This window comes from Corvus brachyrhynchos, unplaced genomic scaffold (genome assembly GCF_000691975.1).
Source record: "Corvus brachyrhynchos isolate BGI_N302 unplaced genomic scaffold, ASM69197v1 scaffold452, whole genome shotgun sequence".
Lineage (NCBI taxonomy): Eukaryota > Metazoa > Chordata > Aves > Passeriformes > Corvidae > Corvus > Corvus brachyrhynchos.
In genome coordinates, this window is record NW_008236764.1 from 1,301,547 (window position 1) to 1,313,275 (window position 11,729).

General features: G+C 42.2%; 1 protein-coding gene across 3 annotated transcripts in view; it reads left to right on the forward strand.

Moving 5' to 3' along the window:
• The first annotated feature begins 10,710 nt into the window (after positions 1 to 10,710).
• Positions 10,711 to 11,729, forward strand: part of LOC103625419 (cytochrome P450 27C1) — a 26,143-nt gene continuing 25,124 nt past the window's right edge. Inside the window, exon 1 of one of the 3 annotated variants that reach the window (XM_008644836.2) lies at positions 10,711 to 11,487. In XM_008644836.2, coding sequence (XP_008643058.2) covers positions 11,164 to 11,487 — 324 coding nt within the window. In that variant the 5' untranslated portion in view covers positions 10,711 to 11,163. The remainder of the gene's footprint in view (positions 11,488 to 11,729) is intronic. The other 2 variants (XR_001859659.1, XM_017727308.1) reach the window with 2 other exon arrangements.

Sequence of the window (11,729 nt, forward strand, 5' to 3'; positions counted from 1 at the left end):
TTCCTGTAATTGTGGAATTACTAGTAGTAGCTGGATTTAGGATGGCGCTGTAGTTCTTGTGTAGTAAATTATGATTAATGATCTCACTCTTCTAAATAATGTCTGTGTGGGATGCAGTACATTCAGCATCAAGTAAAGCATAATAATTCTACAAGGTATAAATGGCTCCATGCATCAGTGATAGCATCTTGGTATTCAAACTACTGCTATGATTAAGTATGGTAATTACTGCCTGCTGTTACTCCAGGCTGTAGCAGCAAGCGGCAGACTGGTACACTTACTCTACAGCTGAGTTGCTGCTGCACATGGCAGCACCTGTACCATAACAGGGTCAGTCAGCTCTGCTTTCCGGGCAGCTTGGTCACTGAGGAACTGCTGACCCCTCACTGCTCCTGGACTCTGGCAGTGCACCCAAGGGTCACAGCTCCAGATCTGCAGTCCCAGCCCTCTAGGAAACTAAATTGTCCATGAAAGAACAGATAGTGTGGCAGAACTGTGATTCAGATTATGAGTGGTCTCAGAGGCAGGTGAACTCAGGGGTAAGTAAATTATTTCTTGGAAACCTGTGGATAGAGGAGGTGTGATTTTCTTGGATGTAATTCAGGTTTCCTTGTTGGAAGAAAAGCTTTTTCTCTGCTCCCTGGCCACCTCCTTAGTCTGAATTCCATACTGAGGAAACTTAATCTTCTTCAGGAATTGTCTTTTTTTAATATTTGCTGTTTGTGTTTCTGATAGGCTACAATACTGAAGCTTGTGTTTATGTGCCCTTCCTTTTTGTGGCAAACTGGCAAGTGTCCGAATGAAGATGTTAATGCCTGAGGGATGCTGCTGTCACTCATTAAAATGGCCTTCTAGACTAAAAGGGCACAGTGATGATGGGGTGGCAATTCCACAGCGTTACAGCTCACCAAAGCACCAAACTACAGCCAGTTCCTGTTTCTCTGGCTCCTTCTGCTCTCCTGATGGTCATTTTTCGTAATGCCATACTTTGTGTTTAAAAACTCTGGACTTCAAGGCAAGTGGTTCTCAGTATAACTCAGTGTCATATGCCCCAAGAGGCACAGGGCAAGGATCTAAATCTATGAGAAGTCTGCAAGTAGAGCTGAATTCTTTACTGTTGATTCATGGGGTTTTTATTAAGGGTTGAACAGTAAGTCACACACAGTGGCATTGGATTGCTTGTTCCGATTTAAATATCTTATTTCTGTACAATATTCAATTAGTATTTAGCCTGTTAAGTTCAAATTTGTCCTGTTTTAAGTAAAAAAAAAATCAGAATTCAGAAAGCATTTAAAATTCCAAAGAAGTAACTCCACAACTTGAAAGGATCTTTCAGACGATGGATTTGAGGACAGTCAGAAGAAGCAAAAATTATGACTAACTGTATGGCTTTTTCAGTGAAAAAGTCTTAAACTACACTGAAAATTTTTGCTTACATTTCTGACAATGCAGCCCTTTTTCAGCTTTTATTTGCAAATGTTCTGAAGAGCCTGTCTGTGTAGTCTTAACTGAAGGTGTTACTTGGGCAAAGTTAAATCCCTCCTATCAAATCTCTTTTACTTCCATAAATTAGAAATTATTTATACTTGTAGCTATCTCAACAGTTATGTAAAACATACAGTACAATATTATACTGGATATCATAAAATGATGTTCAAATTATTACAAACCAGATATAGCCCAAGACTGTTAAAAGGTGAGAATAATTCTAAGAAAACAGAATTTCTGGTAAGATGATAATGTAACCATTGTCTCTGAATACCAGTGTTACTGACACAAAGAGCTTTGACTGAACTTTGTCAGAGTTCATCCAAAGAGGAGGGCAAGTTTAAATTGGATTTAGAAATAACTAAACAAAGGTAACAAAGTATAATTAATCAGACCATTAGGGGGTCTAGACTGGGAGAACAGCGGGACTGTAGATTTGAAGACATACTATCCAAAGATAATACATAGTCTAAATTATCAATAAGCCAAGTTTAGTTTATACTGTGATCCTGTAACATAGCAAAAGTTAACTAAAACTGAAGCATGTCTGCTGTGAAGGCACATGTGCTCCAACTTGTTTGAAATAACAAAAGTCCCAACTGACTTGTTACATAAAGCATATTTTCAGACTCTAAGGACCAACAGGCTTGGACAAACATCATTGTTTAAAGAACTCTGAGTGTGTTTCCGAGTCAGTGTTAAGATGTCCGATAAATATATGTACCGGGAGGTTGTACAAGTAGGAGAAAATATTTATCTTTTAAGCCACATAAATGTGTTTTGGTTGGCTTGTGCTGATGGCATAACTCCTGCCTTCTTTATGGTTTGGTGGCTTTATTTGGATTGGAAGGCAGTTTTGTATAATGGCTATTATACTCACCATTATTCCTGGGACTTCTGTTACCTGAAACAAGTCTTCATATCTGTGTATCAAGTGTTCATATCTGGGAGGAAAATGGGACCAGACAATACTAACCCCTCCGCCACTTTAGGTTACCCTCTAAACCTTTCACCCTCTGCTCCTCTTTCAAATGTTTGTTGGCTCCTTTCCTTCACTCTTCCTTTCTCTTTTTCAAGTCTATTCTAGCAAACTTATTGCAGTTTCATCTATCTCATCACATAAATTTTGGTGTTTACTCATAATGTTGACTACTGAACATCCTGCAGTTGGCAAGTTTGACCTCCAATTCAGATTCTGCAGTAGTAAGGATGTGAAGTGTGAAGGATGTGAAGCAGGAACACTGGTGGCACATATGTTCACCAAAACTCTAATTTGAAAGTCAAACAGAACCACACAATTATCATCTGGCATAGCAAAGAGAAGCGAATGGTTTAATTACACGTTCCAAGTTGTGGTAGCCCACATGTATTCACTCACATTCATAAACATTCCCTTCCTGTATTCAGCTATTGAACTGCCTTGCAATTTGGCTCTTGTTGTCTTGAGTATTCTTTTTGTACAGTTTATCTAGAAAACTTGTATCTGCACTGATGGGTTGCTATGGTATTACTGATAATTATTGTAGAGCAGTGTTTTAGTAGTGCGCCAGAGCTGCACCTGTTAGTGGCTCTGAATTTCTACTCCATCTAGCAAACTGCCTAGAAATACCTATTATTTATAAATATTTTCAGCCCAGTGGTCATCAGACCTACCTCTGGTCCACCACCTGCACTACATAAAAATTGTTTCTGTGGATGTCAATCCACTCATCTCTCTTTGTGCAAGGAAGGTGCTCTATACAGATTTGCATAATGGCACCTTTACACCCCTTTAAATCCTTCTGTTATATCAAAGTAATTTGGTCATTTTCATCATTAATGCATTGCTACTTTGTGCTTTCTTCATTTACTTCTTTCTGTTGCACTCAGCTATTGCCTATAATGTACTCAGGAAATTCTTCAGGATGGTGTGGTTTGGCTTTGCTTATAAAACACTAATGGCTCCTTGTAATAAAATTATGGTAAATAGTAATGGAGGTGTCTCACAGACACTCCTGGGTCAGGACTCTTCTCAAATGGCACATTCCTCTCTTTCTTTAAAACTAGACCAGGTACAAAATCCTATTCAAAGTTAATTTTTTACGTCGGGGTAATTTTTTTTGGTTTTTGGTGGGTTCTGGGTTTTTTTCTTTTAGGCTTTTCTGTAATTTTTGTTTTTCTTTTTTCACATTAATAAATGTTTGCATATGACTAATGAAATAAACTGTTTTAGACTTTGCACTGTTGAGTGCCGTATTAAAACCCAACAACAGTCTATCCAAACAGCAGAGAATGCATCCCATTCCTCAGGAGCCATAGCACAATGGATTGCTAGAATCTTTTCATGAATTTGGCTCTACTGTGATTGTGTAAGCTGCACATAGAAACCTGATAGCCAGTAATCACAGAATGCTTGACTGGTATTAAAAATCTGCTGTGGTTTGCCAGTGACAAGATCTGAATGCCTGCAGCTGTTTTATGTGCTGCACCAGGTGAGCTCCCTGCTTCACTGAAATTGCAGATTCTCTGAGTGTTTACACGCTGGTTTTTTTTAACTGAGTCTGTGTTTCAGACCATTTTATTGCAAACAAACAGAAATCTAACAATAAGTAAACTGAAAAGAAACTGAGTGCAGGTGGGGTTATACAACACAGTTCCTATGCTGGGGCTACTGCTACCTCCAGAAATTCCTCAGCAGGCAAGCAGGTACTGTTCTGGTGAAATCCTTAAGGGATAAAGCGTCTGAAGCTTTTCCAAGTATCCTGGCTACAAAGAGTATGTCCTACAATGATTTTCATGGAGAAGTGGTAACAGGGGAAAATAATGGAGAATTCCAAATATGGAAACTGGAAAAAAGTACACTCAGAGAAAGCTACTACCAGTTGCAAAACTGTAACCTTTACAGCATAATGTATCTAAGTTTATCTCACTAGCATACTAATAGCAGCAGATGCTTTACCTTAACCATATTTGATTTCAAACTAAAAAAAAAAAAAAAAAAAAAAAAAAAAATCAACCATACTGATAGCTGTGAGCAGGAGCTTCTAGGAAGGGTGCACATATTCCCTCCAGCAATCTAGAAATTACAATACTAATATAATTTTAAAATCTGTGTAACTGTCTCTCTCAAAGCATCTTTAGATAAATATCAAAGAAATAACATAGCTACACTACATAGAAATGTGGGAAGGAAAACCAGAGGTTCCCTGATGATGTTCTCAAACTTGTTCTTAAAAAGCTCAGTGATAGCAAGTACATAACATCCTGCGATGCCTTGGCTAATCTGTAGCCGCAAACTAGGCCCATTATTTTCTTTCTTCTCTCTCTGACATGCACCTTTATTTAACAGAAGATGTCAGCATCTGTAGGCTGTTGTCATGGTTGTGGTAGTTGTCTTTCCCAGATGAAATAAGTCTCTCAACCTTCTTATGTAATTTTTTAAAACCTTCTCATTTTTTTTCCTGTTGCTCTTCTCTGGACCCTTTCAAGTATGATAAAGCCCATTCTGAAGACATGATTTTAGCTTAAACCAGCATGTACTTTAACAGATTTTGTTCCTGTAAGATTTACTGCGGTATCTATAAAGACTGATGCACCTAACTTCAGAGTTATTTGTTTCAGTGGAGTTATCAGTGTCCAAAGGAAGCATGTACACACAGCTTAATCAGAATACAGCCTCAAAATCTAAGTAAAGCTAAATAAGGAAAACAAAAGCTAATAACTTTGAAGCTTACTAGATTTGCTTTTCCAGCAGTTTATTCATAATTCTGTTCTAGAAAAGTGGATCTGCCTTGACACTTTCCTCTCTCCTCAAGTTTTATCTGTCTGATTCACTTAAAAACCAAGGTAGTCTCTTCTACATAATTTCTGAAACTAATCAACATTTTACAGATTATCACTAACACCTTTGGAATTATACAGAAACACAAATGAAAACAACACAAATACTTTTTAAACTGTGCAGACTTCTATGAAAGCTGACACAAGCTGCTTATGCAGTATATCCTGTCCAAAAGATAGATCATTCTGCAATTACCAGTAACACCCCTGACTATTGTAATTTACAGGAATAGTTTGTAAGGTTACTGTGTAAGACCAGTGCTACTTCTATGTGGATGCACAAATGTTTTTCATATATGTTACAGGATAATGAGCAGTTCTAAGAGAACTTCTTGCACAAAATACCCTATTTTCTAACACACGGGAATGAATTAATGCCACAGGAAAAAATAGGCTTAATCCTGCCTTTTTGAAGTAGGAGAAAGATGGTGTGAGCTTTTCACCAAACTAATGGGTGAAAGAGGCAAAAACGGAACTTTGGCTGCACGTATAATGGGTATATTTATCTGATTTGAATTATACTAAATAATAGGTTTGTTCTATTCAAGTCTCATCCCAGACCCACCCCCCTTTTCCAGCCCTAGGGGAAGGAGTGTTAAATAATGGTCTGTGTAAACTGATGCTCATGCATTACGCGCTGACCGGGTTGCAGAGGGTCAGCCCGTCATGTCAGGAAATCGACAGCGGGGGGCAAGCCGGCGTGCCCCGCACACTCAAACAAATGGGAAGCACAGCGTCTGGCATGCCGGATCGACCCCGCAACCTCCGGCAGTGCCAAACTGGCCCTGGCCGCCAGCCGGTCAGTGACTCTTGATACAACCTCGGTCCATTTAGTTCCTACAGGGGTCTGAGAACCTATTGGCAACAATATAAATGCTTTGCTAATTGGACGTTCGTCTACCACTAAACTAGCACTTTTTATGCTACCTGGTGTCATCGATTCTGAGTTTGAAGATGACATACAAATTATGCTCTGGACACCCGTGCCACCTTGCTCTATACCCGCAGGCCAGCGGTTGGCACAGCTTGTTCCATTTTCCAGCACAACCCCAGGTGGAAAAGGTAAGCATGGCACTGGTGTATTAGGCAGCATTGGCAGCTGTGACAGCACTGACCAGCCTCAAATTTTTTGGACAAGTGCTATCACAGCAGCTCAGCCGACCATGGTACGTATTAGAGATGGGAAAAAATTCAAAGGACTTGGTGATACTGGAGCTGACATCTCAATTACACAGGTCCACAGATGACCCTGCCTTGACTCTGATTGGGGTAGAAGGGCTGCAACACCCTAGACAAAGCACTCACCTTTGTCTTGCTCTCAGCCCTGATGGTCAAACTGCCTGCATTGTGCCACTCATTGCTCCATGCACGTTGTGGGGGCGGGATGTCTTGGGCCAGTTTGGAACCACTGTAAGCATTGACTCGATTCATGTAAAGATCTTTTTCATAGGAGCCATTGATCAGCCATTCTGAACATAGATACTGAACATATGTAAACTCACATGGAAAACAAATGACTCTGTCTGGGTCTCTTAATGGCCCCTACATCAGGAACGGCTACAAAACTTACAGCAACTTGTAGATGAACAGCTATCTCTTGGGCACATACAGCCATCCTCTAGCTCTTGAAACACTCCTGTATTCTGCATTCCCAAGAAAAGTGGTAAATGGAGACTGTTACATGACATGCGGGTGGTAAACATGGGGATTGAGCTGATGGGTGCTTTACAACCTGGACTTCCCTCTCCAGCAATGGTTCCTCTCAAATGGCCTCTCATAGTTATAGACTTAAAAGACTGCTTTTTTACCATTCCCTTGCACCCTGACGATGCACCTCGTTTTGCCTTTTCAGAGCCTACCCTAAATCATGCCAAGCCAATGAAAAGGTTTCACTGGACAGTTTTGCCACAAGGCATGTGCAACAGCCTGACTGTATGCCAAAGAGTGATTGACCTTACTCTGCAACCTGTGCACTGCCAATTTCCTGATGCAACCATATACCACTACATGGATGATACTTTACTTGCAGCTAAAGATCATTCTGTTTTGTGTTCCATACAGGTGGCTGTCATTCAGGCAGTTCAAGCAGCCAGGTTGATCCTTGCACCCGAGAAAGTGCAGCAGCAGGCCCCATGGCATTACTGAGGGTGGAAAATCACTCAGCAGACTATCTGCCCTCGGCCACTAAAGCTTTGTGTTGAAGATAACTTGACCTCCAATGATTTGCAGAAATTACTAGGTTCCCTGAACTGGTTACATCCCATTCTAGGTTTATCCACAGAGCTTTTGCATCCTCTATTTGATTTATTCAGAGGTGACCCTGCTCTTAATTCTCCCTGACAGCTGACTCCAGAGGCTAAAAAGGCCCTTGAGCATTGTGCTCAGGCACTGGAAAAGAGCCAAGGCTGGAGATGGGACCCTGATAAACACATTTCTCTTGCCATAGTAGCTAGTAAATTTCAATCTTTTGCAGTTTGGTTTCAGTGGTTTGCTGATGACAATGATCCTTAACCCTAACCCAATTCTATCTGGCAAACTGATGTTACTCATGTTCCAGAATGTGGTCATTTAAAATATGTTCATGTAACTGTTGATACTTTCTCATGCTTTTTAATGGCAGCCACATACAGGAGAGAAGACTTGTGATGTTACTCGACACTGGCTCACATGCTTTGCTACTTTAGGCCTTCCTCACACTACTAAAATAGACAATGGTCCTGCTTATGCTTCTGAATGGACTTGCCAATTCTTACAGCAGTGGGGTGTCTCCCACAACACAGGTATTCCCCGCTCTCCCACTGGGCAGGCTATCACTGAACATGCCCACAGAACACTGAAAACCATGCTTGAGAAACAAAGGAAGGGGGACTTGGACTGCCCACATTACAGGTTAGCAAAAGCCCTGTATGTTCTTAGTTTTCTAAATCAAGATGAAACTGGCCAAACAGCATGTGAAAGGCAATAGTCTTTCGATACAAGGGCTCATCCTAGGCCTCCAGTGATTGTAAAGGACCCCTTAATAGGGCAGTGAGCAGGACCTGTAGATTTGTTAACGTGGGGTAGGGGTTATGTTTGTATCTCCACAGGTCACCATGTGAAATGGGTTCCTTTGTGGTGTGTGTGACCATTTGTTGCATCATCCTGATTGGTGAGAGCACTGCAAGTGTCGCACCCCCTACACTGGACGGCACAAACGTATGGATCACCCTTGCCAATGCTATGTGCACCAATACTATGTGCATCTCTGTGACAACCCCCAGTGATCCTTTCTACACGTGCTTGGTAGGAGTACCCACTGACAAGAAGCGTTTTGGTAAGCTGCATAATGAAACCGTGCTGCAAAACTGCACGGCACCAGGTATATTGCAGCCCAGGTGGTGGTGCCAGGACACCTGGTGAAAGACTGCAGGATGGGATGAAACATGGTACAAAGATATGAGAAGGATGCATGACTTTCTGGCTTTGGCCTCGCAGCCACAAGAACTAAATACGCTGGGGACCTTGGATGCTTCGCTATGCTTCTACATTGATTGTACACCTGACATTTATATGAACAGTGTTAACTTTGATGTCTCTCCTAAAGGTATTTTCAGCAACGCTTCCTTGTGGTGCAACCGAACCTTGGAAAGTCACCTGGCATGTGGCATCAGTACTATTGCTGTCCCTTCAGACTTGTTCCTAATACGTGGAGAGTGTGTCTGGAAAGGTATACCAGGCAAAGCTGTTGGCAGACTATGTACCATTGGCCAACTAACCTTCTTTCATCCAAATTGGACTGCTTTAATTATTGCAGCACAGCATCGGGTTCGGTGCAGAACACACGTTCTTAACAAGAAATGCGATGCAAAGGTAACCTTTTGGAACACTGTGGAGCACATCTGTCAGCTTGATACCATCAACTGGTACTGCTCACGCTTTGGCTTCCTTAAGCACGCTTGGCTGCTGGCTTGCAAAGGAAGCTAACGCCACTAGTGCTGCTCTTTCAGCAATGCTAATCGATGTTAACTCAGTGCGACATGCAACACTGCAGAGCAGGGCAGCCATTGACTTCTTGCTGTTGCCTCAAGGCCATGGATGCAAAGAATTTGACAGCATGTGCTGCATGAACTTAAGTGATCATTCAGAATCAATTCAGAAAGTATCAGCTGCTTACTAAGCAGCTACAGCAGCACGATGAGGGTGATTGGTGGGGCATGTTTCCATGGATCGACAACCTCGGCTTCGGGGTATAGCTTAAAAGTTTGGTAATATATGGCACAGTTATCTTTGGTGTGTTTTTATTATTTGTGATATACATCCCATGTGTTTTATCTTGTGTGCAACGAATGATTGATAGTAGCCTTAAGATAATGGCTTTATGAGTACAGGTTGTTTCAGCAAGAGAACACACAAACAAAGAAGAGAGAGATGCTACAGATAGGCAAAGCCTTACAGAACAAGGGTCCTGTGGCCTTTGTAAAATTATGGCTGACTCCTTGTGATGCCTTAGGTTTTAACTTCCATCTTTTTCAAATCCTGTACTGCCTGGTGTGTAACTGCAGTTTCTTGTAGCCTGTTCACTTCTGCTCTCTCATGCTAGGTAGACATAAAAAGCCTCTCCAGGCCTGCTTTCCAAGGACACCCAGACCGTCCTAGGCCCAAAAAGTATAAACCAAAAGCCTCTAAAGGGGGGGACAAGCTTGGGGAAACTACATGTGATAAATGAGTGAATGATAAATGCTGTCTTTCACATATATGATTTTTAACATTTATAAGTGATGATGTATTACATAGAAATAGCGTGAAGTTAGTAAGGTAAATTGTAGTTAAGTAGAAACGAGATTAACGTAAATTATAACTTCAAAATAGTTGTAATATGTTAAGAAATGTATTAATAAACACATGGTAATAAATGTCTTTTGAGCTGAGAAACTACAGAGCCAGGAAGCAAGATATCTTAGAGAAACAAAGAAGATAAACCCCATGCATCCCAGGAAGATGTTATCTCATCAAAGCCCTCACCTCCCAAGGAAACTGTCAGCTACAAATTAGGCTAGAGACTGGGGAGGCAGGAGGCACCGGAGAGAGGGTGCCTGTCTTCAATTCTGAAACTATCCAGAGGACCGAGGCGGCGTCGTGCTGGCGGAAGGGGCAGAAACCGGAGGGGGGGGCAAGTTGAGTGAAGTGTAAATTACTTTCTGGGCTTAATGAATATGTAACAGTTAAAGAGAGTACTTAAGTCCACAGTAAAATGAATGGAGTGCACCTCTGGCAATATTGCCAAGCACCCCAGCTCTGTGATTTCCCTTTGTTCTACTAATAAATGTTCAATACTATATTGCTAAAAAATTTAGCTTTTGTACTCATTTTCTTCATACATCATTAACTGAAGCTTTAATCGGAGAATTAACCCTGATATGCAAATGAACCAAACTTATAAGAAGAAGAACTTGCCGTCCATCTTGGGGTCTTATTCTTGTTTAGTCTGTTTTAGGTGGCATCTTCAGGCATCACTTGTACTTCAGCTAAGTAGAAAAGGATTCTGGGACTGACTCAGCTGGAACAGAGGTAGAAAACAAGTTACGTAACCTCAAAAAACAAGTTATATAACCGTCACATGCTCACATCATGGCTTATGGTGGTTGGTTGAATTATATTTGTTGTCCTTTGAAAATATGTAACTTACAAAGGCCTAACTGCTTAAAGAGGCCTGATTTGTGGCAATAAAGAGCACCCTTTTGCATCTGCCTGAGGACTCTGCTCGCTTCTTATCCCCACAGAGAAGTGCTGCTTTTACAAGTTAAAGCAGGCACTGAAGAAAGAGCAACCAGAAAAGCAGCTGCAGGAGCAAACTGGACCCTTCTGAATTTAAAAAGCATGTCGTTCTTCACCAGAGTTTTGACGATGAAATGCAAGCAGACGCTTGAATGTGAGAGGACTTACTTTTACCAGGCACTTTTAGCCAGCAGCAGGTTTCCCGGGCTGTCCCGGCTCTGCAGCAGCCAGTCCCTGCAGATGAGGAGCAGCCCGCGGCCAGCGGCGGGGAACAAAGGCGAAGGGCGCGGAGCGGAGCTGCTGGAGCCTCCCCCGGGCCGCCTGGGCAGGGTGAAGAGCCTGCACGAAATGCCCGGACCCAACACCCTCTATAACCTCTACGAGTTCTTCTGGAAGGACGGCTTCGGCCGCATTCATGAAATCCAGGTACAGCTCACTCGGCTACTTAATGCTTTAATCACGCCAGGATTACTTATACCTTTCCTTTCCTCCCCTCCCCTCCTAAACACCGGTGAATCGCCGGCTTAGCAGCACCGCAGCTGGGCATCGCCGCGCCGCCTTCCCGCTGGGGAGAGGCAGGATTCAGGGGATCCCCCACTCCAGTTCCCGCAGCACCGGAGGCTCCGGCAGTTTTGTTTCGCAGGGGATCCCCGACCCCGGCTCCCCGT